Source organism: Accipiter gentilis, chromosome 15 (assembly GCF_929443795.1).
Source record: "Accipiter gentilis chromosome 15, bAccGen1.1, whole genome shotgun sequence".
Taxonomy (NCBI): Eukaryota; Metazoa; Chordata; class Aves; order Accipitriformes; family Accipitridae; genus Astur; species Astur gentilis.
In genome coordinates, this window is record NC_064894.1 from 25593302 (window position 1) to 25612177 (window position 18876).

Genomic DNA, 18876 nt, shown 5'->3' on the forward strand with positions numbered 1-18876 from the left:
GTCCCTCTGGATGGCAGCTCTGCCCTTGAATGTGTGTATTGACTGGTCCCACCAATTTTGGTGTCATCCACAAACATGGCAAGAGTGTCATCTAACACCTCCTCTAGGTAACTGATAAAGATGTTAAACAGGATGAATCCTGGTATAGACCCTGTAGCACCCTACTTGTAAGTGACCTCCAGGTAGAGTACAACTCTTTAACCACTGCCCTCTGAGCCCGACCATCCAACTGGTTTCTTAATTGTGTGGTTGTCTGTTTATCCAGACTGTACCGTCCTGACTTGGATACAAGACTACTGTGGGAGGCAGTGTCAAAAATATATCCCAGTGCTCTTCTAGACTAGTCACAGCTGGTTCCATGGTCTTGCAAGGGGCTCATCAGTCTGAATTTCAGTTACAAGGAGGCCAATTCAGCTGTGTAAATAAACCATTCACCTAGTCCCAGCATAGATTTGTGTTGTGTACGGTACAGTGTCCTCCTCAGGAGGTTGCTATGTTCCATGTAGCCCAGATTTTAGTATGCAATAAAACTATAAGGGGAAGACTGTATGGAGATGCAAGCTCCCTCCCCCCACTCCACCATTATCCCCTCCACAAGAAGTCCTAACCCTTAACCAGAAATTCAAACCAAGCTACTCCATATATTCTGTATTCCAAAGGTTATGCTATAAAGCAAAATTTAAAAACTTTGACAGAAAGGCCCTGAGCAGCAGAAGTGAGCAAGAGTTCACTCTGTCCTGAATGGGCATGCATGAGTAAATCATGTGTGTTTACACATGCAAACTCTTACTTCAGTAGTAGTTTTCCTCTTTCTGGAGCTCTGTAGGACAAATCTCATGTCATGCCATCAGTAAGTGCTATGAATTTGCATTCTTTGGCAGTAGAGCTCAGCTGTGGAAAACTTTGTTTTCTTGGAGAACAGATCAAGCTGGAAAGAGGAATCTGAGACTGCAAAGTAAAACCTTAATTTAACCAGGAAGTGCTCATAGGTGTAACTTTCAGGGGACAGCAGAGTTGTGGTCAACTCCTGCCGTTCAAGTTGTCTTGAACAAATTGTGTAAGAGACCAAACTGTGTCATTGTATATTATGAAAAGCAATGCAAAGCAATCTTTAAGTCCTGATTTTGATTTGAAGGCTTTAATTTACACTGGCTCTTCATGAAGATTTTTTTCTGTGACAACCTGGCTAACAGGTGTCTGCTTCATTTTATTGAACGGGCTTAGGTTTAGGGTTTCAAAAGGAAAAACCTTCTTCCTTTCACCTGTTATTTAATACTCAACACAACTTCAAAACATTACACCCTGAAGCCATTTTGATTAATAACCTCATCTCCACCTAGGCAAGTAATTTATCGCTTGCTCCTCTCTTAAAGCAGATACTATAGAGTCTATTTTGGCTGCACTTTAAGTTTTGTGAAGACTGGTGTGAAAGAGCAAAGATTAAAGAAAATCAATTTACCATTTTTGTTTAAAATTGGCTCTGTTGGCAGTACACAAATAAATATAAAATAAAAGCCCTGGGAAAACTGTATATCAACGTAGTTATAGGTGGAGGTTTGATTAACAAAACAAAAAAATTGACTCTCCAGGTTAGGAAAAGTGCACGTTCAAATTTGGAGCCGCCAAATCCATGCAATTACTCTTTACTAGACATACCTGAGGACTGCAGGGGCCAGAATAGTCTTTTGAATTCTTGACCCTGCTTAGACAAAAGCATTTAACTTTGATTATCCCTTGCAAGGGTAGACTTGGGTGTTGCACCAGGGAGCTTGGGGGTTAGTTAGAATGAGATACATTCACTAAGGGGCTGCCGTGCCCAAGTTCAACGTGTGGATGCCAGCGGTGTTTATAAGCTCAGCTCCGCTGCCATCTTAACTCACAGAAGGTGCTCAGTACTGGCTGGTGAGCGCCTGCAGACTGGTCTATGTCCTGTTGTGGAAGCCTGAGCTTGGGATGAGAAGCCAGGAGCTCAGAAGCCTGGGAGCTCCTGCAGGGATGTGAGTCCTTGTCACTGTTGCTGCTGCAGCCGGGGAACAGCCCCCTTCACCTTGCTGGAGTGAGAGGCACAGGTTCGGATCTGCACACTGCTACGTTTAGCTTAGTGTCAGAAAGTTGAAATGAGACCAGATCTCTTGAATTACTGCATCATACAAATCCTTAAGTAAATGTTTGGAGTTCTGTCTTGAAAGGGCTTATTTTTTTTCTTTGCTTTATTATGCTGCTTTGGGGCTTTTCCAGAATCTCGATTCTAGAGGGAGAAACCCTACCCTTCATCTGATTTTTAGCCTCATTATTTTCACATCCAAATTTTCTTCTGCAGTCAGTGGTCTTTAGGCTTAAGTGGCCCTTTTTCTGCAGCTGTTATTTAGCATCCAGATATATTTGTACCATCCAGATATATTTGTGAAGAACAGCCTTTGCTTTGGTCGGGTTATCATACTGGCCTCTCTAAGCCTCCTCCAACATGAGAGATCCCGTACTTCCCTTATTGGTGCTTCGTTGCCCCTCCTGCAGCTGGACCATGAGCAATAAGTACTATTTGGAAGTCCCAGTTGGGTCTCTGCTAAGGCTCAGGCTCTGACAGCATTATTCCCCTTCGTCCCCTGGAAGCGTCTGCACTGCTACTGCTTGTCATCTCATTTGCTTTTATGTGGACATACCAGACTGTCTGTCTGTTATATCAGTTTCTGCATGGCACAGTAGAAAGAGTTTTGTCCCAGAGCACTGCTTTCTTTCAAGTGTAAATGGCTGGTCCTGGCCTATTTGTTGTAGGAGTAACTACACAGTAAAGTCCCATGTTAGCACTGGACCCTTTTGCACCATACAGATATAATACCGTAGCTGTAAGAGCTTATAGGCTAAATAAATGACCTGCCAGGAGATGGAGGAGCATGGAACTCACCTCCATTAACTTAAATTTCTACATTTGAGATAGATAGCTGTTGAGGTCCTCATAAACTAAGGGAAACCATTAAGGTGCAGTTCATCCCATTCAAGAGCAGATGGTTAAAACAGGCTGGATGATGTGACCTGCACATCTCAAATTGCCCTTCAGAAGTTCCTGTTCTTCTTGGGGGTATATAAAGGGAGCTTGGACAACTCGTTTGGGTTTAGATATCTAAAGCTGGGTGAGGTGCATCCCATCTTGAGTGACTTGCCCACAAACTCAACTCTGTGCTCAGCATCTGTCCGTCTGAGGTGCTGTCTGTTCTCAGCATCTGTCTGACAAGTCCTGAGGTCAGGACTTAAAAGTTCTGCAAACCTGTCTCACGTGCCTGATTTCCGTGCCGGCTGGGCTGAAAGGGAGAGCGTTGGAGATAATAACATTGGGCAGGCTAGCCAGAAAATGTAATTTTTTTTCTTTTAAGTCATCCCATTAGAGCAAAAGCTGAGAGTTGTGGAGAGCACGTTATTGTACAATAAGCATCTGCCTCTAGCTCTGTAATTTGATTTATGAGTTCTTGTGAGACTTATTGCCCGTAACACACATGTTCAGTCCCTTTGAGGTTATCTTTGTATATGCTGGGCCAAACTCATTCTTTGTGTAATGCAGCTGATTTCCTTAGAGTTACAGCGGAGCTGCAATCTGAGCACTAACCGTTGCCGTGTGTGAACCTTTTGTTTGGGGGTGTGTCACCGTGTTGGCAAATTTTACTCCTTTTGCTGAAAAGGGGGAATCAAACTGATGCAGATGTTTCCAGCTGCAGTTGGAAATGCTGTCTTCTGTAACCTTGTAATGGTTGCCCCTGAGTAATCTACAAGCTCCTGACACAGTGTTCCTTTCCTGGATGTATATATTTTTAAATTTTAGTGATAATGAAATCAAGGTGGTAATTGCTCTGTATTTGCTCAGTCAGCTGGGGCTGCTGCTGCGTAAAGTATTTTAATTGTAACTAGATTGAAGAGTTTGGCTGCAGGGAGAAATGGGTTTGACAACCTCATGTTTCTGGAAGCAAAGATATTTGGACAGTGATTTACTGCTGCCCACCTCTCCCACTCTCTGCGTTGTATTCCAGGAATGCCTTATACACATTCCTTTACAAGATTTTTCTTTTAGTCCCTTATATCTCCTTTTGCCTCGTTTAAATTCTCTCCACCAGGAGCGATTCTCAAGATATTTTTAAGAATAGTGATGGTTCTAGGGAGCAACCTGAAGGTGCTGTTTAGTATGCAATTGTCAGGCATGGAGCGAAGATCTTTTTAATGATACCGTTGGCTGAATGTGGTGCGATCCACAGCCTTTTCTTCTCCTAGGAAAAGGGCTAGTGCAATGCCTGAATTGTAATAAAAGTATCTCACTATTAAAACAGAACTTATGCAGGTCATCTTTAAAAAAAAACAAAAGCCCTTTAGAAGCATATTATTGTCTGCTAAAAATTAGAAAAGAAGGAGGATTTTTTTTTTTTAGGGTTTTATTTTCTTTTTCTGTTGCCTTTGTTGTGGTTGTTAAGACCCTTCAGCAAAAATCAGGTATTAAAAAAATCTGTCTTCCCCCAGCTTTACTAGAGGGCTGCACAAGCTGCGTGCAATTCCCAGCACAGTTCGGTGCGCTATTACACCATTCCACTTTCTTTTCGACAGCAGCAGCAGCGTACCACTATTTCAGTGTCAAATGTTACATTCAGAAGAGCACAGCACTGGCTGCAGGCACCGAGGAGTCGTCATTGGTATGCTGCTGCTGTAAGAAACCAGTCACTCCTGGTTCCCTCCTCCCACCGAAACCAGAGTTCGGCAGGAGCCTGGGGAACCTGCCCTGATTCAGAAGGTGGGACCAGATGCAGGGCACCTGCTGAGCTCAGGCCTGTGTTCATGGTCCCCAGCTCCTGCTTAAGCCATTAACACCGGCTTAAGCACAGTCGTGTGAATCTGTACGGTTTTAATTTGGCCAAGGTGCTGAATATATGCTTAGGGTGGTGATCCATGATGTGACACTGGTTTTATGAGAACTGAGAGCAACCCCCTTTCCATAAGCATCCTGGTCTTTCTCCACTGCCCATCTTTCTCAAAATTTCCAGGGAGTAATTGACATTAACAAGTTCTTTTGATAAATGCCCTATCTAGAGCACTTAGGAGCTCCCTGAAAAAACGTAGCTTTTTTTCCACCCACATTTGTCCCTAGTAGCTCATCCCTCCTCCTGTCACTGTTTACAAGTTCTTGTCATTGGAATTGGCCATCTCTTGTTTGAATACTTTCACCTTAGTGTCTGGATCCTTTCTGGTCTCATTTTTGATCTGACAGCAGTTTAAGGTATCCCTCCGTTCTCAAAAATTTGAAATCCAGAGGTCAAAGCCACAGCAGCTCTCTTTTCCCCTCCTCACTGCCTGTCCCCGATGAAATCTGACAGTCGCGCACACAGTTCGGGGTGTTCCTTATTCACGTTTTCAGGAACGCGCAGCTTCCTTCCTGCCATGGTTGGAAGTGAACAGCGGGGTGGGCAGACAAACAGTGAAGAGAGGCAGACTGGCACCTTGGACCAGAAATGGAGTGAAACAAGTAGAACCCCATGAAGAGGTGTAGTCTTAAAGGACTTTATTGCACTGGCTAGTGCAGATGGGAACCAGGTTCTCCAGCAGATTTAACTGGAGCTGCTCGGTTATACTGGGGCTGCGTGTTCTTATCCTGCAAGAGATGTTCTTTAAGGTGTGGTGAACATTTTTTGAAGGTGGGACTCTGAGCCCTTTCTTCAATTGCTTACATTTTGAAGGCCCCCATGGGCACTGCATTAATAAACAATAGCAGATCTTGCAGCCAGAATGCTGTTTACTATGTACAACCATTTTACGGTAGCCTAAGCCCTCTGTCCCTTGCACGTGTGCACACACTCGTGGGTCTTGCTCCTCAGGGCTTTGGGATCGATCGCTGCTTAACTATTTGCCTTCTAACGCAAACCTCCAGGGCCGACTGCCCCCTCATCCCCTCGCGATGCGTTTGTCGTATTGCTGCTGGCTTTCGCCTTTAGCAAGACTGGGATAACGTGGCTTTATGCAAGCACGGAGCTGGGTCCCACTGTCCTCGCTTGGTGCCGGGGCAACACAGACTGCAAATGTTTGTTCCCCTTTAATGAAGAGACTTTTGAGGGTCCAGCGTACAGCATTTATTCTTTTGAGTAAACATCCGTTCCCACAGGCATCCAGCAGCGTCTGGCAGAGAAGATCAAAAGAACAGAAATGAAAGGGTTTTCCCCCCTTTGGAGGGGGAGCGGGCAGCGGGACATCTCCTGTGAGATTAGATGGCTGAATGCACTCTTTGCAAAGCAACTCGTGTGCTCGGCCAGGGCTGCGTGCGGGGCGGCTGCACTTCCAGCCTGGGCTGTTGGCTGCTGGTGGAATAAATACAATATTTAAAGTGTCTGTTTGCAGCACGGGCTTTGGTGAGCAGCGCTCTTGCTGATGATCAGGCTGGTAAATAATTTAAGATCAGGGTTTCTGCAGCTCCCTTGTGGGATTTTTCCCACTTGGGCAATCTAGCCATTGGATTGAGGGACCTGGTGAGGGGATGTTGTTCTCGTCTTTTTCTGTACAGCAGAAGAGCAGTGCAAAGTGAAAAAGGTAACACGGTGCAAATGGGAGCTGGGGCACAGTGTTTCCGAGCAGGGTTGCACACTAGTGAGCTGCCGCCACTCTGAGCAGGTGAGGAGGTCACTGTTTAGGGGCTCATGTCCTCATGGTGGCTCTTCACCCTGTTTCCTCTGAGAAAGCATCACTTCGAGTCCTCAGCTAGTGGTGAGGTTCCTGTTGCCTGCTCTGCAGACTGGTCTCGGTTTAAAGAGATGGGAAACCAAGACCTTTGTTGCTCAGAATTTTTGTGAGGGGAAGGTCCTCTCCTTCAGCATTGTCTACGTGTAGTGCCGGCCTGCCCCATGCTGAGGGCTTGTAGATCCTGTTCTCTGGGTCACTGTACAGGAGCCTTGGTCTTGCTGGATAGCAAGCTAGACAAGATGTTAAGCACAATAACTCTAGCTTAAAATTCATTATAGCGTAATGCTAGCTAAACCCATCAAACCTGTCTGAAAATCAATTCAGGCTTGGGGATGACTATTTCGAAGTTGTAGAAGTACCTGCCTAGAAATCATGAACATGTATTATTTTATGACCAGAAGATGATTAACTAGCGAGCTGCCATCTCTGGCTGGTCTGGTGCCCAGCGTGAGATAAGATGGGAAGGTGCCAAGAATTAATCCTACGCCAAAGAGAGATGTTTGTGATGGCAGGAAGACCACAGGTGAAACCCTGAAGCCTCCTGACCAAATGCAGCCAGGGAGAAAGGATTTCAGGTAATGCTGATGATCTAAGTCAGGTGGGAGTTGTTTGTCCAGAGATTATTTTGTCCTCTGGTAAAGTGGCATTGAGAAAAACCTCCTGCCAGCTAAAAGGCCTCTTCTCTGCCTGTCTACTGGAGTAAGTGGCATCACTTAACTGGGCTGGACAGAAGTGGGGGTGTGTGTGTCTCTTTTTCTGTAATGAGTCTTCACAGAGAAATTGCTTCCAGATAGAGAGAGTATGTGGGAAACATCTCAGCATCAGAGACCAAGGGAAGAAGTTGGGAATAAAAGTGCCGGGTCGCTCTCACGCGTGGGCTCTGCAGCTGTGGGAGGGAGTCACTTGGGGTGCCTGCATGGGTCCTTGCTGGGAGCAGTCCCCCATGGGACAGCATGGGCAAAGTGCTGGTAGTGCTCCTGAGCACTCAGCTGAGGTTGATGCCTCCTGTGTGCACTGGATGGGCTTTCCAGATGGGTACGTTTGTCTGTCTGGGGCCATTACTGCTTCTGGCAAGCTGTTGCTATACTGGAAGTTGGCCGTCAGAGAAAGTTAAATAAGTTTTCTTAATATGATTTTGAAACATTTTCTCCAGCTTAAGTGGTAAACATAAAATGACTTAATATCCTGTTCCTGTTGTGTAATGCTTTCATGGAAGCACATCACTGAAATGGGGAGAAAAAAAAAGACTTCACTGGCACTCACAAGGCTGAGGAGGATCAGTAGTGAGAGCTGAGGAACGAAGCTCGTCTGCGCTTGCTGCCGGTTTTCTGTTTTGGTGATGTGTATATTGTATGAGTGACTTCAACTGGACAGTTGCCCTTTACTGTAAAAAAAGACCAAAGACCATGTAAGCACCCAACTGCACAAACTGGCTTTGTGACTTTGATGCCTTAAGCAGATACTTGAAGATGTGTCCGATCTGTCACGTTGGGAATGAATAATATCAAATGACACATTTGTCCCAGAGTCATTTTGAAGTTGGCCATACGGACCATCACAGAGGGGGGTGTAAAAGTGAGTAGGAAGGAAGGGAGGTAATTTGAAGAAGTGCTGCTGTTTGGAGCTGTACATCACTGACCAGTAGCAATTGACTTTTCTCCTGATTTCAGCATCCATGTTGCTCAGACTGTGCCCACAGCAGTCCCAGTCTCCCTGCTGGATGGCTCGAAGAGAGACGGGATGGTTTCCCCCTCCCACCGATCATAGGGAGCGTGGGGAGAGGCAGTCGCAAGCTGCTGGGAGCGTAATTTGCTATTAGGCTACGTGGCATCCTGTCTGCCATCAATTACAGCCTCGGCTCGGAATAAAAAGGAGTGAAAGGGACTTAACATCCATGCCGTGGCCTGCTGGCGAGGAGGGGCTGTGGATGCATTTTGAAAGGAAAGAAAGTGAGGGAAGTATCACGCTGAAAGGTTGCAGATAGGAAAAGAGGAAAACTATGTTTAAAAAAACCTCACTCAAGAACCTGTTTTTTACCTGCAAAGTCGTGTGCTATCAAAATATGAATTAAACAGCATTTTCTAGAGTTCATCTTGCTGTACAGCTGATGTCAAAAAGGTAACGTGCTATCAGGGAGCCAGAGCACAGGGTTATTTCTCACAGCCTCAAATCCTGTGGTTCAGGAGACCGGGGTGGATCTGAGCTCCGCTCCTCTACTTGAGAGCTGTAACCAGCTCACCTCTCCCTGCTCCCAGCTTATGCCACAGAGCTGCTCCCACAGAAACGGAGGGATCCTCCTTACCTGACCTGTATCGCATTTGCTGTTTTTGCCTTTCCTGGCTGCCGCTTTCACATGCTGAGTTTGTGCTGGAAGTAATGCAGCTAAATTGCTTCCTCCAGCTACTCACTCTCAATTGACTCTTCTCCATGGGGAGCTTTAAATGGTGCCCACGGGGCAGCACAGAGCCTGAAATCCCCGTTAACCTTGGTATTTCAAAAATGATCAAGGCAAACAGAGCTCTGATCTCTGATTTAGGAAATGATGCACAGTTGTAACAAGTCATTACCCTAAAAAGAAGAAATGAGCCTTTATACAGTACGTGTGAACCTTCACTAACTAAAACACATTCTTTTTCAGCTGTTTTATATGCTTGGTTGTACATGAGGAAAGGCCTTTTTTTTCCTCCAGTGTAACTGGTACAATGCTGCAGTGCTTTTTCAAGGGAGCTAAACTGAGAAAACATTAAAAAATCCACATATTTTACTTTTCTCTGGTAATCTAGTTAGTTTGTGGAAGACAAGAGGATTAGTGGAAGATAAGAGGAACCAGCCTTAGTCTGTGAGTAGTTGAAACTGGTGGGCAATCGACTGCTATCCTTTACCTTCAGGCGCTGTAGATCTTTGCCCTCCAGGATTTACTCCCAGCACCAGACTCCAGCTGCGCTCCCAGGTGAATTGGAGCTCTGAATTTATAGATTTGTCCACTGATCCTTTCACTGGCACTTTGAATCAAGGCATCTGAAAGGTGGTAGTGCATTTCTTATCAGTAGTGCGCTGCTTATCACTGATGGTAAATATCTCCTGAGCGGTCTAATCATCACAAAACTTGTGTTCGGTGTTAGCAGGGTGCTTGTTATTCGCTCAGATACTCTGACACAAAGCTGTTCTGCTATTTATTTTACCCTATCCATGGCATAAAATGGAGACCGGGCTGAGATGGATGCCTTGCCTGCAAGGCAGTCACAAAACTTGGTGGGTAGAGGCAGGTACCTTCATCCCTCCAGGTCTCTGAGCAGTGCAGGGCACTGAAGGCTACAAAGAGCCTCTGGTTTGTGTATGCAGCACATTCCTACTACCCTTGTGTTTGTTTCCTGGTCATTTCGGTATGTGTTTAAGCAGTTATTGTGGTAACTCATTTTATCCTACTGAAACGTTGGTTAGCAGCCACCTTTCGGATCGATTTTGCAAATGCAGTGCAGAGTGTACAGAGTGCCAGCTGAACAGCCAGAGCAGCAGTTAGTGTCACAAGAGAAAAACAAACCAACCTAGATGATGGCTGGAAACATTACCATGGGAAAAAGATGTCCCACTGGTGCCATAAAGCAAGATCATGGGAAAACAAAAGCAAATACTTAGAAACATTTGACCCCCCTGCCCCGCTGAAAAAAAAAGGTTTTGAATAATTTGTCTCCTTTCAAAGTCACAGATGATAAATCTTTTTTCAAAGATAAAAATCTGTGGTTTCTGAAGTCCTGCGGCATGGTCCTATGGCAATTGTACCCATGTGGAATCAACTACCTATGAAATTGCATTACAGGTAGAGCTGTGAGTTGGCACCTGAAAAATAAGTAACCTCTTTAAACGTATAAAGGAAAACAAGTGAGCTCAACCATGAAGTAGTTCTCAGCTGAAATGTCACGAGCAGCATCATTTACATTCAGCCTCCCCTTGAACCCAAGGGAGTGCTATGTTAAACTGTTTCACTGACCCACGGACGGACAGACTGACAGGCTCTTTGTTGCAGAGTCAAGTTAGGAAATACCAGAACTAAGGTTGTCTGTGCAACCTTCCTCTCTGCTCCCCATGTGGATGTGCCACAATACGGGCTTTAATTCCACAATCCCTCGGTCATTTTCCAGTGGCCCCCTGCCTCCCTCAGTGTGGAGGAGGCACAATGCCGCCTTAACGAGCAAACAAGCAGCGGCTTGGCTTGTTATTATTTGGTCTGTGACTGTGGACCTCATTCAAGTCCCACTCTCCAAGTCCTGCTCTGAAAATGCAGCGTTTTGTTTTCAGCTGTTCTACAGCTTGTCCCACAGAAGTCTTGCAGCCCTTCAGGGGCACAACCCTTGCACCCTGCAGAGGGCGTTCAATGGTTAATACCCTTGTTTTACAGATGGAGACCAGAAGCGCCAAGCGTTTGACACCTACCGATTGCTGCCATCCCGTGCCCGTCGGTAGCGCTGGAGCACAGCCCCTGAGGAGGGCTGACGTGGTTGTGAGCGCTCTGCACCGTGGCAGGTCAGACCCTGGTGCCTCCAGTCGGCCACCCAGAGAACACAGGAAGGTAGACGTGGCCACCCCTTGCTGTGGTCCCCTGGTTTCTGGCTGTGGCCCGTGTGAAGCAGAGCTCTGGTTGTACAGGAGAGGTGCTCGCTGCACAACCCCTGCCCTGCAACCCTGGGCAGAGGGGTCTGCAAGCCAGGGCCCCAGCCGGTGATTCAAAGAAACTAACACAACAGTTTGATTAACTGTTGAGTAGGTATTCTTTATTATAGCAGCACTGGATGCACGGGGGATCGCTCCACCTATCGTGCACACCGTCGGGTTTAGTGGGCATGGTTAATGGTTGGACTCCATGATCTTGAAGGTCTTTTCCAACCTAAATGATTCTATGATTCTATGTTCTACGTACATATGCACTAGATTTCTGAGAAATGCTATACATATTCATTAGTTTTCTGGGGAACTATTAGTATATGCAAATGTCCTTTACACAGGTGCATTGAAGGTCTCTGGTGGTCTTCAGGAGTCCTCTGGTGGTCTTCCATAGTCTTCCTCACTTGTCCACTATTTGACCCTCCTCAGGTGATCCTGCGCAGTATGGTCCTTTACATGTTTTGATACATCAGTGCTTGTTAGTGCTCTTATTATCTAAGTTTTCATTAGTGGTGTAGAACCATATGGCTAGTTTAAGCTAAATTTTCTACAAGGACGAGAACAAAGGTAGGAGTTCTTATCTTTTCCGGCCCTATCTATTCAAGCAAGGCCTCTACTTGTGCCTTCTCAACAAGATCGTAAATTCATCAAACATTTAAGTTTTGTGATCACTCGTGGTTCCTTCTTGCTCATCACTCCCAAGTACCAGTCTCTGACAGGCTTAATCCTTGACAAACACCAGTCCTTGGTATGGAAAGTTACAGAGAGACAACCATTAAGCAATAAGCAGTTCGTTCTCTATATCACCGGCACGGACGGGGCATGGCCTGACGCCGGCGAGGCATCCTGGGGTGGCACGGTTTAGGAAAGCAGTTGCCTTGGCAATGCTTTTACATCACCTGCCCAAATGTCTTTCCTGTACCTGCACAGGTGCCTTTTCTGACACCACCCCGATGGTTAGGGTAGGCTGCCAGGAAGAATCTGGGTTCTTTTGTTGTTTTTTTTGGTTGGTTGGTTGGTTGTTTTTTTTTGCTATTCTTGACTCTAAATAAAGTCTTCAGTTTTTTACTTCAAGCTCATCTTGAGCATGAGCAGATGGGCAGAAGCAGCAGCTGAGGTGGAACCGGCACAGGTAAAGCCGGCTCTCACGGCAGGGGATTTTCCCCTGTTCAGCTCTGGGAAACACAGGACCTTGAGCTCTGCAGCTTGTGACCGCTACTGCGGGCATCGTTTTCTACTAGGTGTGAAACTGTGACGAAATGCTTTTTTTTTTATTAAAGCATACAATTCCCTTCCAACAGCTAATCTCTAGGCAAAGTCAGTCCGTAGTTGTGTTGGGCTGTGAGAAGTTGGATTGCCGAATATCTTCCTACAAAATTAAATAATGGTCTAAAACTAAAACAGGGTGCTTTTCTATTAGATGTATTTTTCCCTTCAAAAAGCCTCACAGCTTCTTTCCTGCTATCCCTTTTTCTTTGGAGGAGCTGCCCTTAAAAATCCTTCAGACTCTTTACATAATTCTCTTTTGATTTGGTTCTCCTCACTCAGTGTCCGTAGCGATGCCTGCAAAAGCTTCAGACGGCAGCTTGGCCCTGGGTAGCTGGTGACCTGAGCTGCTCATAGTATTCATTTCACTTTGGTCTTGTCTTGCACTTGTGGGGTGCATGTAGCATCTGGCGCACGAGGACCCCGCTCTACTGTGGCACAGGTAATCACTGCTGGTGTGTTTTGTTCTGTTGCAGGATTTTGTGACGGAGAAGTAAGGAACGGTAATGCCTTAGTGTCTTTGTTTAGTTAGGTGGGTTTCTTTTTTCCATAGCTGTGATGCCACCACAAGATTTGTGAAGGAACAGTAACATGCTTTGATCGTAGAATGAGCTACATTGGACACTTCGGGGTACAAAGCTTTTTCAACCAGGAGTCAGAGGCAGGAGGAGAGGAGCTGTGAACAGGCAAGCATGAAACTTCACATACTGTCCATGTTAGCCCCAGGATGCTCTGAGATTTTTTAATTATTTTTTTTTTTTTAATACGAAAGGAATTGTACGTAAGAACAATTATGTAGATCATAAAATGGACAAGCCTGGCCTCAGATGTTACTGGCAATAACTGCAAAGCCTCTCATTTTCACATAGTAATGGTGTTTTTGTTACAGATTGATGTCCTCAAGGCAGATGTGGAGAGCGCTGAGTGGAAAATTTTGGAAAACCTGATCCTGGAAGATGTTGTTGAGCAGATAGGACAGCTGGTCTTTGAGGTGCACATCCACTGGCCTGGGTTTGAGGTCAGCGGCAACGACAGTGCTGTGGTGCGGTACTGGTACAGTCTGCTCCGAGAACTGGAGCTGAAGGACTTCAGGCTTTTTCATACCTACAAAGACTTATCAAAACCACAGATGTTTCTGAAAAAGGAAGCCTTCAACGCCAGTAGCTGTTACACACTGAGCTGGGTAAATACAAGATGGAAATAGCAGAAAAGAATTTATGATGTGTGACTGCGAGCCATCTGGCCTTGTAGCGTTATTGAAGAGGACTTTGGCGTCGCTGGCTAAAGTTGCTAAATATGCACACAGTGACTGCTAACAAAATGGACTGGCTTTTATTTTTATATATTGTCAAAAGAACTGGCACTAGGAGAAGATACATGGTGCAAATTTATGTAGCAATGTATTTGCCAGCGGTACACTGTCTCGGAGGACAGAGGTTTCTGTGAAGGTTTTTCTGGGGGGGCTAACAGCAGGGCTTTTCCAGGCTGCCCCATGCCTGAGCATGCCGGCATGGAGGGCATGCTTCTGGGGCTGTCCTGGGAAGATCTGCTCGCTGAGCTGTGCTGGCCCTTGGGCAGGAGAGTGCTCATGAGGAGGTGCCTTTCTCAGGAAGGGTCAAGCGTTACTTCTCCGTAAAGCAATCGTCTTTGATTTGCACCTTCTTTGCCTCGGCCTTGTTCCCTATGGAACAAATTTTAGGCAAGAACAGTATGTTCTTGAACCCACTCACAAATTTCAGCTGAATTTGGCAGAGGCAGAAATCACCACCAAATTAAATTCCTACCTGTTTCGTTGAGCAGCTCCTGAGTGCTCTGACTTCGGCTCTTTAAGGCAGTCTGGCTGCAGGAGGTGAGTTCAGTGCTTCCGACACAGGAGGCAGTGGGACAGAGAGACTCAGCTGCCAGAAAAGCTGCCACCAGTGCTCCCCCTCCGGAGGCTTCAGCCACAGAAGACAGGGCTTCCCTGGTTCATCTGCTCAAAGAACAGCTCATTTTAAATTACTCTTGCAACGGTTGTAGCAAATGGTTTTTCATCTAGTGAGATACTTATTTAAAAGAACTGAAAGTGAAACCTGGTCTTTTTTGATTGTTTCTTTCGGGCTTTAGTTGGACGTTTTTCCGTGTGCCTTTCCCAGTGCTGTGCCCCTACCTCCTCACCGCCTCGCCGGCGCGGCCGTCTGTCCCTGACACGAGGAGGCCAGACGCCGGGTCCGCACCAATGCTGTCGGAGGCGGAGGTGCGGGCAGGTGCCCTGGTCTGCGGCCGTGCTGGGGCTCTGCAGGCTGACGTGTGGGTTATCTGCAGTGCTCTCCCAGGAGCCAGCCTTGGCCATGCTCTGAGGAGCCAAGGAATGAGGGGAGCTAAAAAATATGTAGCAGGTTGGGTTTTTTCTTCTCTTTAAAAGAATTTTGACATTAAACTTTGCATTAAAATACAAGACGACAGCACTTCTGTGTCTTTGATATACAGTCTTTGTAACTGCCTTTGGTTTCCAACTTCTGCAGGGCTCGGTGTTCCTCCCCTTGATGTGCCTCAGCCCAGTGTTGTGTTTTTAACAAGCCTCCCTCTTTCTCTGTCCCCATGTTGTTCCTTCTTTTGTAATCCTGGCATTTCCTTCTCTCCTTTCATACCCTCCTTTCCTTTTTCACCCCCTCCGCTGCCTCAGCTCCCTCATCCCCTCCTTCCCAAAGCAGGGCCCTGCACTGGACCCAGCATGCCCAGGACAGGATCTCGGCAAGCAGCCAGAAGTGGGGAAAAATAAGTGTAGGAGCTCTTCCTTCCAGGCAGGCACGTCAGCCCTCTCCCAGAGGCACTGCTTCACCTCACCAGTGCATTGAGCCATTCCCCTCACCGTCCCCAGGCTTCGTCCCAAGCCAGGTTTCCTCCTCTCCCACCTCTGAGGGCTCCCGCTGCTCCAGGGTGGGCAGGGACTCGTCTCCCCAGCAGAAACTACTTCAGCCCTTGAGCTCAGCTCCCTTTCTCCCAAAAGAGGCCGGGAGGCTGGATGACCCTGGCCCCTGCAGAGCCCCTTGTGGGGCTTGAAACTGCTGCAGCGAATCCGACTTGGAGCATCCATGTTGGCCACGGACCTCGGGCTGCTTTGGAAGATGCAGAAAAAAACCCCTCCCTGCCTCAGTGGTGAAGGTCGAGGGTGGTGAGGGGCTAGTGGAAACGGGGGAATTTTAATCTCTTTGGTGAAGGCCAGCTCTGTGCCCTCACACGTTCAGGTTTGTATCAGTCTTCCTAATCACATTTGAAATTTTAACTTGCAGCTAAATGTCAAACCCTTTATTTTATAACAAATGCACGCTGGTTTTCAATCTACTGCCTTTCAGTCACGCTGACAGTGCCTTGGGTTGTATGGAGTCTCTGATTTACTGCTGCCCCGTTTTTATTTTTCTTTTAGAAAGAAATCCATCTACTTCTTTAGTTACACTAGGATTTGCTAAAGTGGAGTTTAATTCTAAGGGGACTTAACAAGGGCTTCTGCACATCAAACGCTCGTTTAGGGAAGAAGGAGGACTACTGATCAGGTGATGATCCCAGCTATGCCTGTGCTAGTCAATTAAGCAGTGGCAGGCAGCGTGCACAGGAATGGCTATATCTGCTTAATTAATGAAATCCCTGGCACAATTTTGGCTGAGGCCATCTAGGACTCTCCCAGATGATTCCTAGGCACAGCCATGGAGTCAGCCCAAGCCAAGGACAGCTTGGATGCAGTCACCTCATTTGGGAAGCTGAAAGAGTTTAGAAAACGGACCTGGCCAGCCCATCTTTGCCAGTTTGTGTCGAGGCTGGGGAATATCTCCTGATACCATTTTTTCTGGTATAATTTAACAAGAGCAAGTGCCAGATTCTCCACCTGGAATGGGGTAATCCTGGTCATATGTACAAATTGGGGGATGAGAGGCTGGAGAGCAGCACCCCCCCCCCCCCCCCCCCGGAAAGAGATCTGGGGCTTTGGGTTGATGGCAAGTTGAACATGAGTCAAGAGCGTGCCCTGGCAGCCAGAAGGGCCAACCGTGTCCTGGGGTGCCTCAAGCACAGCACAGCTGGCTGGTTGAGGGAGGCGATTGTCCCACTCTGCACTGCACTGGTGCGGCCCCACCTTGAGCACTGTGTGCAGTTTTGGGTGCCTTAGCATAAGAAGGACATCAAACTGTTAGAGTGTGTCTGAGGAGAGCGACCAAGATGGTTGTCGTGGTTTAACCCCAGCCAGCAACTAAGCACCATGCAGCTGCTCACTTGCTTCCCCCTGCTGCCCAGTGGGATGGGGGGGGGGGGGGGGGGTGTCCAAAAAAAAAAAGAAAAGGAAAAAAAAAGTAAAACTTGTGGGTTAAGATAAGAACAGTTTAATAGAACAGAAAAGAAGAAACTAATAATGGTAATAATAAAAGGATTAGCATATTCAAGTGATGCACACTGCAATTGCTCACCAACCACTAGTCCCCCAGTAGTGATCCCCCCACCCCCAACTCCCCCCAGTTTATATACTGGGCATGACGTCACATGGTCTGGAATACCCCTTTGGCCAGTTTGGGTCAGCTGTCCTGGCTGTGTCCCCTCCCAACTTCTTGTGCCCCTCCAGCCTTCTTGCTGGCTGGGCAGGAGAAGCTGAAAAATCCTTGACTTTTAGTCTAAAAACTGCGTAGCAACAACTGAAAACATCAGTGTGTTATCAACATTCTTCTCGTACCAAATTCAAAACCACAGCACTGTACCAGTTACTAGGAAGACAATTAATCCCAGCTGAAACCAGGACAATGGTGCAAGGTCTCAAGGGCAAGACTTACGAGGAGCAGCTGAGGTCATTTACCTTGTTCAGCTTGGAGAAGAGAAGGCCACCGGGTGACCTCCTGTTCAAGGAGCATTTGGACAACGCTCTTAGGCATATGGTTTCGTTTTAGGTAGTCCTGTGAGAAGCAGGGAGTTGGACTTGATGGTCGTTATTGAGTCCCTTCCAACTTGAGATGATAGTCTGTGCTTCTGTAAACGTCGCTTCTGTTTCTGCTCCTGCACATCCTGCCTGGACCGGGGAGCAAAGCGCTTCGCAGTCACCCCGAGCAGGGTGCTGCGGGGGCCCGCCACGTCCTCAGCTCCGCAGCGCTCAAAATCAAGAGGACCTATTGCAGATGTGTTAGATTCCACATGTCCAAGATGCTGGGCAAAGCACTTCCCTCGGGGCCAAGCTACATATTGCTGCCCCTGAGCCAGGTAATATACAACTCGAGAGATCCACGACCCCTGTAAATGAGTAGGAAATGCCATCCCTGTGACAGCCATACTTGCTGCAACCCTTGTACGTTAAGTACGGAGGTTGTTTAACGATGCAGGGCCATGAGGAGATTAATTAAAATGCAAGAGGGTGCCAGGATTTCCTAAGCCAATATCTAGCTTGTTGGAATGATCATGCTTGCTACGCCGCAGAATAGCCCAAGTCCCATTTTTCAAATAATGGAGTGGCAAAAGCCCAGCTGAGAGTCCTGATTTATTAATAAAGCATAAAAATATGGGCTGTAGCACTGCACGGTTTTTTTCCTTCTGATTAGGCTTAGAGTAACTAACTAGCCTACTAGCTTATTATCATTTGTTTAAGAAACCAATAGATAGAGGTTAAAAAACAAATTACATGCTCTCTCTCTCAGAAGATAAATTTCCAAAGGGATGCACATCTTCCATCATTTATTGCCCTGAAGAAAAAATGGTGATGTATATGTAAATTACAGAAATGGAGTAGCGGTCCATCCTGGTTCTTTGGTTAAGAGTTTAGTAAGCCCTCAGCTAATCTCTTACTCAGGATTGCCAGGTAGTGTCAGGAACAATTCAGGCTGCAGCAAATACATATCTTCTGCAAGAAAAGATTCCAATAACTATGGTAATTTTTAAGGAAACCTTATCTCAGATACAGGATAGATAAAAGCCGTTTATCATTCTGAACGCAGTTATCTGATATTATGGGAGAAAATGAACAGCTCAGTTTACGCACTATCTGTGCCTTTCTATTTCGCCTCTCTTAAAGTAGAGTTACAGCCTTCCTTTCTGAGGTCTTGCTTTTGTGCCCTTACCCCTTCTCTTTTAATTGATCTCTTTCACCTAGAGGAGAGACTCTTAAACGAATTCACTTCCCATCCCCTAACGACTGAGCTGCCGGGTCCGTGCACGGGGGCACCAGCCGGTGCTGGCTCCGTCCCGGCGGACAGGCTGGCGCTGAGGGATGCTGGCGGGGGGGGATAAGGCTGCCTCCACCCGCTG

General features: G+C 46.7%; 1 protein-coding gene across 1 annotated transcript in view; it reads left to right on the forward strand.

The window, feature by feature from the left end:
• Window positions 1-15061, forward strand: part of METTL24 (methyltransferase like 24) — a 49779-nt gene extending 34718 nt beyond the window's left edge. Inside the window, exon 5 of the mRNA XM_049818266.1 lies at window positions 13514-15061. Coding sequence (XP_049674223.1) covers window positions 13514-13828 — 315 coding nt within the window. The 3' untranslated portion in view covers window positions 13829-15061. The remainder of the gene's footprint in view (window positions 1-13513) is intronic.
• The last annotated feature ends 3815 nt before the right edge of the window (window positions 15062-18876 follow it).